This window comes from Populus trichocarpa, chromosome 2, assembly GCF_000002775.5.
Source record: "Populus trichocarpa isolate Nisqually-1 chromosome 2, P.trichocarpa_v4.1, whole genome shotgun sequence".
NCBI classification, from domain to species: Eukaryota; Viridiplantae; Streptophyta; class Magnoliopsida; order Malpighiales; family Salicaceae; genus Populus; species Populus trichocarpa.
In genome coordinates, this window is record NC_037286.2 from 10,246,490 (window position 1) to 10,259,772 (window position 13,283).

Here is a 13,283-nt window from a genome sequence, read left to right on the forward strand (position 1 = left end):
CCCTCTAAATAATGAAACAGAAAGAAGTACTTATGATCAAAATGCAAGATGCGCAGGTTTCTATTGTATTGGGCGTTGGAAAACATCATATTGTTTGGAGGGGACAATAGAAGAGATTAACAATTACCTGTTTAGGAGTGTGTCTGTGGTTGCTTTTTAAAATGTTTTTCATGCTGAAATGCATTAAAATAATATTTTTTTTATTTTTTAAAAATTATTTTTGAGATCAGCGTATCAAAACGATCCAAAACATATAAAAAAATTAATTTTTAACAAATTAATTTTTTTTTTGAATTTTTTGAAAACGTGGGATGACTCGCGTTTCCAAACGGGCTCTAAGAACACAACTCGATTATATTGAAATGGATATGTAACAACTAAAAACTAGCTGTGTAATAAGATTCTTAAGATCATCACTGATATACCATCACAGAAGAAGATCAACACCGCGAGAATATATATACAAGTGAATAAGTACATGAAGACACATATTAAATATTGATCCAGGTGTGCATACATGCCTTGCAGTCGGTAATTTACACTCTTTGTTGCCAGCGAACATGACACACGTCTGATACAAATATATAGATTCTAAATATTGTTGATAATTATAACTTGAAAACTATAAAAATTCATATGTTAGGTATTTAGAATCTTAATTAAAGTAATATTCTTATAAAGATGAGTCTTGATTGGTGCACTTCTGCCATGTTTAATATATATATATATATATATATATGAAGAAACAATGCTTTAAACACAACTTTAGTGAGGAGTTTCATCATATACAAAGACTCCAACTTCGGCCATAAATCAATGATAGTTTTCTCGACAAGAACCTCACGTGAAATTTCATCAAACAAACAAAGTTGTATAGTTTTCATAGCCTTTTCTTTTATTTCCGCCTTTTGATCCTCCATCAAAGTTGCGAGCATCTTATCCTTTTCCAACAATATTGCCTTTGCCACCCTTGGTTGCGTTAGAAAAGTTTGCATATTTACTTGCCATGGACTAAAACTGTGGATAGATCAAACATCTTCAATGACATCATGAAAACTCCCATGAGAATAATCCAGATGCTCCACCACTAGTTTATTAGTATAATCCTATCGAATTTTATTAATAATTACAAAATTCCATTAAATATACGAAGTTCTGTCTGAAAAAAAACATACAAGAAAGAATTATTAGTTTACTACTAACTCTTATAAATCTAAAAACACAAAGGAAAAATCATGAAAGGTGTAATTTAACTGATCAAGTCTTGAGTTTACTTTTTAGAAATTACTAATTTGAGTCTCACAAATCTAAGGACCACTGAAGACTTACATAGTCATTATTGATTAATTTCAGAGTTTATGAAATTAGCTGAAGTACGTGTAAACCAATCAGGATAATAATAAAAAAAAAACATAAAGGAAGCCGACTTTCGTGCGTGTCAATGTTCTTGTTTCCTAAACAGTTGAACTCAAACTAACAAAGAAAGGTACTTGTGTGTGAAGAAAGTGGAACAGTGACCAAATTAAAAATAAAAAATCAACAAGAAATTAAGTGGTAAAAAATTATGGACAATGCGTGTATTATTCTTGGAATTAATAGTAAAAAGAGAAGGTTCATTACAGTAATTTTCATCACAAGTAAAATATAGATAGATAATAAGTGAGCATTCTCAATTTACAAAGATATATATTAATAATAATAATTAAAAGTTGTGTTAAATTCTATTAAACACGTGTCCTTGCTTCACCCATTTAGTTATCTCGATGAGCACGTCTATTGTTAAATTCTATTAAAGTGAGCATTCTCAATTTACAAAGATCTGAATCCGATCTAAGTAATCCTGGATTAAGTCAAATTAAAATAAAAACTAATTAGGAATTTGGCCCAGCAAAACTTAATAAATCCGGGTCAATTCATGTATAATCCAACTCTTTTTTTTTCTAAAAAAAAACATCACTGTTTTAAGATGCTGAATTAAAAGCCATTTATTGTTCTTAGCAGCCACACCGAAGATAGAAAACCTAATCTCTCCGTGCCCCATTACCTTTTTAGCCTAGGACAAATCCTTCAGCTGAAGCCATACCAGTTGCAAAGATTGCAGAAGGAACTCAGCAGGTTCAAGGCAAGCCATACCAGGTTTTGTTTCCTCTCTTTGTACATCTAAATTTCACTTCACTATTTGAATATAATTCTCTGCTGCCTTTTTTTTTATTTTTCTTTTCAAATGAATTATTTAGGGTGGCGAGTGAAATGCTTGTAAAGATGTATCAGACCACTTTTCATCTTTTTTTTTTATTTTTGAAACTATCATATCAAAATTATACAAAAATATAAAAATTATTTAAAAATATTTTTTAAAATAATAATAAAAAATATGGTTATTGTTCATGGAAAGAGTTAAACCGACCCAGGTGTTTTAGACTTTTAGTTTAATTTGTTTATTATAACTAGTCCCATCCTTCTGCTGTCCTGAAAAAAGCAAGAAGCTGTGACACCTCTGGCTCCAAAAACCCAACCATTTTCTACCCTTCTTTTCCCATTCTGCTTTCTCACAATCCTGAATAAAAACACAGTTATCCCAGTTGAAAGGCAAAAGGGAGTGTTTATTTTGATCGGAAAGATTGAAACTTTGGTTTTGTTGTTTGAGAGGGAGAGAGAGAGAAGATGGGTGATAAAAATGATGGCTTGGGCTTGAGTTTGAGCTTGGGATATGCTACACAACGGAATCATCATCAGCAGCCTTCTTTGAAGCTAAATCTCATGCCTTTGGCTTCACAAAACAAACATAAGAAAACTTCCTGGACTGACCTCTTTCAATCACCAGGTACCTGATTTGTTTCTTCTTGTTTTTGGGCTCTAAAAAAACAAGCTTTCAGTACTGTCTTTGATTCAGATCTGTGTTTTCGGTTAATTACAGGATTCCCATTATTGTTTTTGTTATTGCAGATAGAACATGTGATACGAGGTTGTTTCAACGAGGGATTGACATGAACAGGGTACCGGCTGCTGTGGCAGATTGTGATGACGAAACTGGGGTTTCTTCACCGAACAGTACACTATCCAGCTTGATCAGTGGTAAAAGAAGCGAAAGAGAACAGATTGGTGAAGAAACAGAAGCAGAGAGAGCCTCTTGCTCTCGCGGAAGTGATGATGAAGATGGTGGTGATGCTTCTAGGAAGAAGCTGAGACTGTCAAAGGAACAGTCGTCAGTGCTTGAAGAGAATTTCAAGGAACATAATACTCTCAATCCCGTGAGCAGTAGCCTTTGGGTTAATCTTTTTTTTTATTTTTATGCCAGGATGGTTTTTAATTCTGGCTTTGGTGTCATTTGGTGAAGTACGTGGTGGTTTTGTGGTTGCAGAAGGAAAAGCTGGCTTTGGCAAAACAGTTGAATCTCAGGCCAAGGCAAGTGGAGGTGTGGTTTCAGAACAGAAGAGCAAGGTGAGATATTTCCCCACTTTGTCAGGGCTATATTTGGCATTTCAGGAGCGAATATCAAATGAGTTGATAAGGATATAATTTTCTTCTTATTTTGGAGAAAATCTGCTGATGTGGTGAATGAATTTTTTTTTTTAAATTATTTTAATATATTTTTAAATGAAATACTTTTAAAAAAATAATTGTTACAATATTATAGAAAAAACTGTTTCCTCCAATTTTGAATGATCTAGAATTTAATGCCACTTAGGATGGACTATTAATTAATTAATTATAATTGCATCCAGGGTTTTCAACAACTGTTCTTCTTTGTAATAATGCATTACCATATTCAGGTGTCGTCTACACTTTGAGCAGGCAAAAGAAATGGTGAATTCATCAGGACTACTAAAGTTTAGTATCCATACTTAATGTTGAGTCAGTCTTCAATATGTACAAGTAGGGTGTTTGGTTGCCTGGTAAATGGATGTTTGCTTTTACATTTTAGTGTTTTCAGAATTAGCGTGATTAATTTAAATGGATTTTGAACTGTTTTTATGCTGAGGAAAATGGAGTGAAAACTGAACATTTCCTTGTCGAATTGATTCAGGACTAAGTTGAAGCAAACTGAAGTAGATTGCGAGTACCTAAAGACGTGCTGTGAAAATCTAACAGAGGAGAACAGGAGGTTACTGAAGGAGGTGCAAGAGCTCAGAGCACTGAAACTCTCCCCACAGCTCTACATGCACATGAACCCTCCCACCACCCTCACCATGTGTCCTTCATGCAAGCGTGTTGTCTCATCGGCATCATCATCTTCTGCTGCTGTCGTGTCCTCTGCTCTTGCTCCAATTGCCTCGACCCCCCAACCACAACGACCGGTGCCCATTAACCCTTGGGCAGCAATGCCTATCCACCATCGAACTTTTGATGCTCCCGCTTCTAGTTCATGATAGTTTGTTTGAAGTAGGGCTATTATTGTAAGAAGATAAAATGGATGGAAGTAATTAGGATAAAATATCCAGAGAAACGTCAGAGAATGTGAAACAGAGAGGAGTGCGAAAGAAGACACAATCAGTGGTGATGGTTAGGATGCGATTTTGGCGAAGTCCAGTTAGCTAAGAGGGACTAGTTGCACAATTTAGTGTTTGCAAGTGGTAGGATGTTGGAAGGGACGACATAGGAATCCGAATTCCTTATCTTCATGCTTATTATTGTAGGATTGGAGGTGGACAAAGTGGCTCTACTATGTAAAGAGGATAGTATTTTAGTGATTCTAGTGAAGGAATGATTGGTCATCCTATATATTAACTAGAAATGCTTCTCTTCATCCTTAGATTATTGGTGGCTTTTGTATATGAATGGTTGTCCACTAGCGTTGTGAAGGATATCAGGTTCTTCTTGTGATTCCTACGCATGTCTCCATGCCTTAATACACAGAAGAATATATGGATGGCTCATAGTAGAAGAATTTCATGTCACATGGCTCATGATCTCTTTTATCCACTGTAGTATTACAACTAATTAATAGATATTAAACATGTCTGGCTCCGCTGCTCCCAAGCTTCCATGTCCATCCTTCTTTATTCGACCTGCAATTCATCTTTTTAAGTGTCAAGTGTGTCAGCACATTCCTTATCCACAATACTATAGCGTATGGCAGCTGAATCTTCATAAAATGGTACGTTTCTTTTCTGCCTATGAAATCATTGTTGAATTTTACATATCTGGTACCAAAAGTTTTTGTTTTTGTTTTTTTTTTTTTATGAGGAACTCAAGTTCACATCCTTCAGGTGAGGATCGATTAGATAATCCAGACAGACGTGTAGCCAACTCGATGTGATTGTCAGTGAAAACAGGACCCATGAGACTAGCTGATAATTCATAAAGATGGACGAAGGGGTTTTTTGCACATTGTTGGGGGTGGAGTTTGAAACATGATCTCACAAGTTCTTATCATATCGGTCAAACATGATCTCATGAACCACCCTTATGGGTTGAGACCCTCGTAGGAAGAGAAATTAAGAGTTTAGCCGCCCTTTCAGCTGTTCAGGCCTTGAGCAAAACATAACGCATTAATTGAAAAGGCTTCCTTCCAAGAACTTAACGTTCTCTCATCACAAAAATATATATAAAAAGAAAGAAATCTGAATTTGATGGGTGATTGTGTCTTGGTCCCTGGACACTAAGCATTTATTGATACGTCTAAAATGCAGGAAAGACAAGCAAATCCACAAGACAAAGGTTTTTGGAACAAAACCTGATAGTTTCTACACATTATCATCCCTAGAAATTATATATATACTACTACCGTAGAAGTTTTCGCATTGATCTGCTTCTGATGCAGTCAAACGGTAACAGTGTCTTCTTCAGAACGTAATATTGAACCATAGCCAGCTTTGTCTGTGGCCCGATCTCTAATAAAGAATTTCATAACAGTGGTTGCGAACCAGCTTTGTCTGTGGCCCGATCTCTAATAGCATAGCCAGCTTTCTCTGTGGCCCGATCTCTAATAAAGAATTTCATAACAGTGGTTGCGAATGCTTTTCCAAAGTAATCTTCAACGTGAAAAACCATCAAATCTAGGCCTTGAGAAATAATGGGAGTTCGCGCAGTACACAAAAAACAGAAATCCATGTTCAAAGGAACATCAGACCCCGTACATGATTTACATATTCATATGATTATGAAGGTAGCCTAACCGTATTATTGGATTTTATTTATTAAATTTAATATTGTTATTTGTTGAATTTTTTATTTAATAGGCTATAAACACAATGTAGTTGAGGTTTTAATATTTATATCCTATTTTTTAAATATTAGACAATGAATTGAATAAAAATTACAAAATTTCAGACTTTTTCAACCTTTTCTTTTATTTTTTTTTGGCTTCCTCTTCTGGGTTCTTTTCTTTTCTTTAAGTTTTTTTATCCCGCATCAATTACATTACCATGACATGTGATCCAATTTCAGTTACTCTTACATTGATTCAGAGATGAAGTTACATTGATTCGGAGACGAAGGTACAAGAATCTTGTCTGATAGGTAGGTAGCTGGCAGCTAATTTGAGACTTATCAATACAATGACCTGCTCGAATAAAAATGAAATAAGAAACCAGGTACCAAATCACAAGCTTTAAGGCAAGGCAAAGCTTTTGGAACATACACATTATCATCGTTCCAGTCAAACAGTATAAATTTGAACTTTTGGTGTACACGATCCAGTCAAACAGTATAAATTTGAACTTTTGGTGTACACGATCCAGTCAAACGGTATTCACAGTATCTGCAAGGGAACGCAATATGCAACCCATGCCAGCTTTCTCCGTCAATTTTTCATGTATCCGCAGGCATTGGTCGCATGTGGGCCGATCTCCAGTAGACAATCCCCTATACAAGTACCTGTGGAATATATGATATCACTGAATTAATGTTCCATTGCAGAACGTTTCACAAAAACAACGAGAATGACAAATGAATAGACCACATGAAATGCTAGATGGAGATTCGATTCACCCATTCCTTTTCGGGCATTTGGGTTGAGGGGTGTTGCTCTTAGTGTTCAACGCAAACCGGTAAGGATTTGATAATCCCACAGCCAACTATGTCCACATTACTGAGCATGTGATTATTAGTATTAAAGCTCAGCCAAGAACAAGATTGAAGCACGTCAGCTTCATTTTTACCTTTGAAGTTCATGCTCAGCTTTTTTTTTCACATACAAGTAGGGATCCAAAATGTGCCAGGATGAAACAAATCCTTCCAGAGTAAACACCAGGGGCAACACAAATATGGTGCAGTGTGTCACACAGAAAGCCAATTGTGGATATGTATAAAAGTGTCCTTGGACAAGAGAAATGGATGATCACATTAACAGAACGAGATAAGTAAAAATTTTCATTTATGATGTCTTCATGAAAAAAAATATATAAATAGCACTTTAACTGTTGTAGGCAAAATCAGTTCCATTCTATTTCTCCTGACAAAACAATTGAGTAATATACCAAGAAGATACAACAGGGAGGGGTCTTACAAGGAGGCTTTGGAAGGAGAATCAGGATACCATTTTGTAAATGGCATCGATCTGATCCTCAAGGTAATTAAGGTTTGATGAAATTGAAGAGAGTTCTCGACCATATTTTATATTTCAAAACAACAAGCTTAAAGCTAGCAAACAGAGAAGCTTTATGTTGAGGATCTGTTTACTAACGACCAGCAACATGCAGGCGAAAAATATTCTCTACAACCAATAAAGACTAGCCAAGGGCTTCGTTAAGATAAAAACCCATTGGCAATAATAATTAGTTTTCATGAATGATCACACCAACAGAAATATCTTAACTCTCTGCTGGCTTCGTTCTTGTAGCAGAAAAATGGGTAGCTGCTACAAATTCCAAGTGATTTCAAGTTTAGAGCCGTGAATGCCAAGCTAGAAGTTTGAAATTGATCGAACATCAGTTCATGAATAAAAGATTACACCACAAATAAGTTAAAAGTTGTGAAATGATGAAAATTCAAAATATTTGGAGAGGAAGTGGTAAAATATCTAAACAGGCTGAAGGAACAATAAAGTTTAACCTTGAAATGAAGCCAGCTAAAGCTAAGGACCATTTGAGCAATGACTCAAAGCTTCCACTTAACAACAAGCCTCAATAATAAATAGTATATATTTATCAATTATACTTTATAAAATGAAGATTGTCTTCACTTAACAAAAGATCTCAAATATGAAATGAAGATTGCTCAAGTCTTACTTGTCAAACATACATAAAAAAAAATATATATATATTTTTTAAATATTTTAGAAGACCCAATTTATAATTTTGCCAAAGACTTTCATTTGAAGAATTCTTCTATGGATGAGAAAAGCCACAAAATTCAAAAAACTACCGTTGCTTGACATATCATTCACAATCATAGACCCTAGACATAAGGTGGCTTCACTAAATCACGAAAAAGGGTCGACACCATCTCGAATTCTTAAGAGGCTGCAACTATCTGTTTGTTTTTCTTAAAAAAAAACTACGTTAAAGGACAAGGTTCTCTGATTCGTCACTGAAACAAAATTGAAAAGAAAAATGTCATTAACAATGAGTGAGTCCTCATACGACAGTAATATCACGCACGCATAACTTAAAAAACAAGAGATCGAATCGAACCGAACTAAACTACAACTCTCTAACTGTAAATGTAAATTCAGGTGATGGGAAAGTTAAATAAAATAAAACTAGAAATGAAAATAAGGAAGAGAAAGAGAAGGACTGACTTCATCAGAATATCATAGTACTCGGGATCCAAAGCAGAGAACAATGCATCCACATCTTTTATTGCCATTAGCGCTCTATGCACCACGATCCAATTCGCTGACTACGCATATAAAAAATATATATAAAAATCAAAACTTCCCTTAATTTTTCCAAAAAAAAAAGAAAAACAAAACCTTGCATCGCTCGTCTCGAGTCTTGGGAGGCGAGCCTTCTAGTACCGTTTTGAGAGCCTCGACAGGTCTACCCCTAAAAGAAACAAAGAATCACAAACAGAAACACCAAAATTGAGTTGCAAAATGATTGATAATTACTGACTGTTTGAGTAGGCTTTCGATCTTGCGAGATTTGTGTTCGATTCTTGTGATTATAGCCTCTGCCTCTGCATTCTCTGCTTTCACTGTTTCCCCTCTTCCTGCCATTCGCTCTCCTTGCAGTGAAACGATGGGGAAGTTAAGCGTTTAGCTACGGCGGGTAGCGGTTGAGCCTTGGGCGCCGTGTTTCTCCTGTTTTCGATACAGCTTCGTGATGCTTTGTGAACAAGGATCGTTCTTTATTGGGCTAAGGCCAGGGCCTCGTTCAAATCAATGCAGGCTAAGTTTCGCCTTTTCTTTTCATGGGCCTAGGTTTCGTCACCCTTTTTTATAAATGAACAAAAAAATTATTTTCTTTGTTTTTATTTATTTAATTTTAAAAACAACTTTTAGAAAAATAGTTTTTTTTTTTGGTTTATTAGGAGGCATGTTGGAATTTAGAATATATAATGGATTAGTTATCTCTCGTTGTATAATTTCCAAATAAACTATAATTATTTGGGCTTAAACTTGTTTCAAAAAATGAAAATATCCCATATACAATGATTAAATTATATCTATTTATGCTGGAAAATATAATCTTTTTAAAAAAATGAATTCAAACAAGTATTAGAAAATAGAATCTTAATAGAAAATTAAATAATATAAAATCAAGTAAAGATGATAAAAGATTTAGTGTGATCATAATAAGAGTTTTGAGAATAATGTTCGAAGAAAAAACAATAAACAAAAAAGACGTTGAGCGAAAAAACAATTAGAATTTAAAATATAGAATTATCAAATGAGATAAAAATAAGATAATATCAATGACGTCCGAGTTTCCGTGTTTGACATGTTGTACTTAGACGCCTTTACTTTTTTAATATTTTTATTTGATATATTAATATTAAAAACAATTTTTTTAAAATAAAAAATATATTTCTGCTTTTCCTGGCTCCTGTTTTTTCCTTCCTTCCCTTCGAAGTTCAAAGTCTTCCTTCCCCCACCATCTCATTTCCCCATTCTCACACCCACCAAACAGCAGAACCTGAAAAAACCCCTTGTTTCTCCATCAATGGCAGATCCTGTCTCACATTCCAAGCCCCCTTCGCCACTCAAGGGGCTTGACAACTCAAAACCCATCACCAGAACCAATAAGTCATCATCTTTCACTAGTCACATACTCTGTAAGTCTCTCTTTTTTGTGCTCTTTCTTTTTCTTATTCCACTATTTCCTTCACAAGCTCCTGACTTTATCAGCCTGTCTACTATTCTCACCAAATTTTGGGGCCTTGCACACCTTCTTTTCATAGGCCTTGCTGTTTGTTATGTCTTGTTTAGGTGTAGAAATGTTGAAGATTTTGACTCCGAACCACCTCCCCAGTATTCTGATGATTCACAATCATCTTATGTGTCTAGGATTTTTCACGTTTCTCCAATTTCTTATGATGGGTCTGAAAATTTGTCTGGGTTTCATGACAAACATGTGTACCAAAATTGGAATTCACAGTATTATAGTGGTGAGTCTATGGTTAATGGCACTAATGGCCATGAACTGAACAAAACTGAATCGCAGTACTGTAGGGATGATGAGTCTATGGTTGATGATACTAACGGTAATGAACAAAACAAGGGTGGATCTTTAAATGCTGAAAATGACTTTGAAAATTCATTTGAGAATGGTGATAGCGATGTGATTCAAGCTCGGAATTCTCAGTATTTTCAGAGTGAATCGATGGTTGTAGGGTCTCAACCGAACTATTCACTTGATGAATATGGTAATCTAGGACAAGTAAATGGTTACAGGCCACTAGGGTTGCCAATTAGGAGTTTAAATTCGAGGATTAGGGTTCTGGATAGCTCTCTATTTAGTAATGAAAACGAGTCCGGTACAAGCTTCTCGGCCTCAGGCTCCACTGATGGTTCTGGAAGGAGTGCAAACGAGAATGATTTTGGTGATATGCCTCCTACGAACTTGGAGGAGAGTTTTAATGAAACTGTAGCCTTACCTTCCGAAATCCCATGGCATCCGAGATCTGAGAGGAAGGAAATTAGAGAGAAAGTAGGTTCTTTTGCTGGAGATTCTTCGCATCTTAGGCCTCTCTCAGTCGATGAAACACAGTTCGAGTCTCTCAAATCACAGTTAGAGTCTCTCAAAACAAAGTCTTTCAGGTCCACAACATCTTTGTCAGTTCAAAGGGGTCCAGGTCCACAACATCTTGGTCCTTCACATTTTAGACCTCTCTCAGTTGATGAAACTCAAATCGAGTCACAATCTTTCAGGTCCACGACATCTTTTGCATCCCAAGGGAGCTCAGCCTCGTATTCACCAACCACTCTCTCACCCTCACATTCTATTTCTTCTGAATTGCCAAATTCTGAAACCGAAGAATTAGGGAAAAACAAGAGTTATCGTGCATCTTATCCTCCTTCTTCTCAATCACTAGCAACCAGGAAGGCGGATGCTCCACTGAATGCATTTCATTTGAGGAGATACAGTGGTGGGTCTTTGTTCCCAAAGGATTCACGGAGAAGCTTAAAGGATGAGTTGAAAGATTTGAGAGGGAAAAGGAATGAGCATACAGTGGGTAGTGGGGAGACCGGGCAGGGTTCTTTGAGATCAGATCAGAAACCTGCAGTACCTGTTAAAACTTCATCACTAAAGGGACAATTTATTAGGACTATTAAAGCTAGTGGATATGCTGCAGAGACAATAAAAGCTAAGGAGGCAGGTAGAAAACACATTGATGAGAAGGTTGGAAAAATTTGCGATGAAGCTCAAACAGTAAACGTGGGAAAGAATGAAATGAAAAGAGGACCTGATAGTATCTTACTTGGCTCTGATAAAAAGAACTCGGATACTCATCATCATATGCCAAAGCCAACCCTTTCAAAGTATATGAAGAAGGAAAAGGAAATATTTTCAGAAAGTCTTACCGTGGAGTCCACAAAAGACTCAGAAAGTGGGACTGATAATTCTCGAGTGAGTTCAGATGAACATTCTGCGCCTGCCACTAACATTGATGCAGGAGATTACTCTAGCGAGGTTGATAAGAAAGCTGGTGAGTTCATAGCCAAGTTCAGGGAGCAGATTAGGCTTCAGAAAGTTGCATCTATTCAGAGATCAAAGGGAAAGCGCTTGAATGGTACTTATGTTAGGTGAAAGATAAGATCAAAGGGAAAGCGCTTGAATGGTACTTATGTTAGGTGAAAGATAAGCCTATACTGCTCCTAGATAGCTAGCAATATGGAGACGAAGTTGATTATTATTCATTTTTTTACTTGTTCACTCTTCAATTATCTATTTTAGATTGTATCTAAATCTACTATTGTAGATACTACATCCAGTTCTCGTGGAATTGTGAAGTATGAGTATCCACCAACTTCGTCGCATAATTAAAGATTTAAGATCTTTCATAGAATTGTTAAACCATCTAACTATTCATAATTAAAGATTTTTTATCTTTCATAGAATTGTTAAACCTTCTAACTATACTGCATTACTTTGACATCATAAACTAATATTATTGCCTTAATAAAATTAGTGAAAGCACACCATCATCAATCTGCCTTTCTATTTGGTTTTGCGCTTTGAAAAATAGGGAGAATGATCTTTCAGTGCGATCCTCAACAGATGGTATTGTATCTGTTGCAGTTGCTGCATGTACATGTCGCAGTTATCTTGTGGAAAGGATGACTCAAAAAGGTTTATAATCATCTAGTGTTGTTCAATCATGGAATGGATGAATGAGACCCCTTAAAGGTGTTCTGTGAAGTTAAAAAAACCAGAACCTTATTGCCATGTCTTGCCTGACTGGGGACTGTGTCACCTCACGACTTGAGGCTTATCGTGGGAGAATCTCAAGGAAAAGCTTTTGCAATTTTTAAATTCACTCAAGGAAGAAATGTGATTGTTAATAATTTGCTGGATTCATCCTAAACTGAGTAAAGCTATGGAGGCTGCTGTTAAAAGGCGCGTTGGATGCTAATATATAGTTTTCTGCATCTGTGTGATATTAAACTTCCGTAATGTCCTTCCTCAAGATGCTCATGAATAAAAATCTGCTGCAATGTTTTTCAGTTAAAGGCTTGCTTGAGCAATGTTTGGTGTCGGAGTGGTATGTCTTAAAACAATTCCTGCTGTTAATTAATAAATTAACCATGTCAGTGCTGAAGATTTGAACCTTGTTCAGGACATGGTCAGCAAACACAATTACTCATCACTTTTGTTGCCGCCATTGCACATTGAGTAAAGCCCATTTAACGTCTCAACTAAAATAAGTAAAATGATGCGAGGATATTCTTTATC

At 35.9% G+C, this 13,283-nt stretch overlaps 3 protein-coding genes across 7 annotated transcripts; 2 read left to right on the forward strand and 1 right to left on the reverse strand.

Moving 5' to 3' along the window:
- The first annotated feature begins 2,027 nt into the window (after positions 1-2,027).
- Positions 2,028-4,898, forward strand: LOC7483791 (homeobox-leucine zipper protein HAT3). 2 transcript variants are annotated; one of them, XM_024595059.2, is made up of 4 exons: positions 2,028-2,824; positions 2,947-3,251; positions 3,338-3,441; positions 4,028-4,898. In XM_024595059.2, exons 1-4 carry the CDS (start codon positions 2,665-2,667, stop codon positions 4,368-4,370), a joined length of 912 nt encoding a protein of 303 aa, XP_024450827.1. In that variant the 5' UTR covers positions 2,028-2,664; the 3' UTR covers positions 4,371-4,898. The 2 variants fall into 2 exon arrangements, with proteins under 2 accessions (XP_024450827.1, XP_024450828.1); XM_024595060.2 differs by having other exon boundaries at positions 2,030-2,824; positions 3,362-3,441.
- A 1,478-nt stretch (positions 4,899-6,376) lies between these two features.
- LOC7453909 (actin-related protein 2/3 complex subunit 5A) lies at positions 6,377-9,232 on the reverse strand. Of its 4 annotated transcripts, XR_008058431.1 has the most exons (6): positions 9,000-9,232; positions 8,858-8,930; positions 8,684-8,784; positions 6,638-6,819; positions 6,584-6,596; positions 6,377-6,505 (listed from the first exon to the last, which is right to left on the reverse strand). XR_008058431.1 is itself a non-coding variant. In XM_052450223.1 (5 exons), the coding sequence occupies exons 1-4, from the start codon at positions 9,101-9,103 to the stop codon at positions 6,684-6,686; spliced, it is 414 nt and encodes a 137-aa protein (XP_052306183.1). In that variant the 5' UTR covers positions 9,104-9,232; the 3' UTR covers positions 6,377-6,596; positions 6,638-6,683. The 4 variants fall into 4 exon arrangements, 2 of the variants coding, with proteins under 2 accessions (XP_052306183.1, XP_002302488.1); XR_002980180.1 differs by having other exon boundaries at positions 6,584-6,819; XM_052450223.1 differs by having other exon boundaries at positions 6,377-6,596.
- Positions 9,233-9,921: 689 nt separating this feature from the next.
- On the forward strand, positions 9,922-12,396 carry LOC7483792 (uncharacterized). Its single transcript, XM_024595967.2, has 2 exons — positions 9,922-12,133; positions 12,182-12,396. Exons 1-2 carry the CDS (start codon positions 10,050-10,052, stop codon positions 12,183-12,185), a joined length of 2,088 nt encoding a protein of 695 aa, XP_024451735.2. The 5' UTR covers positions 9,922-10,049; the 3' UTR covers positions 12,186-12,396.
- Positions 12,397-13,283: the final 887 nt, after the last annotated feature.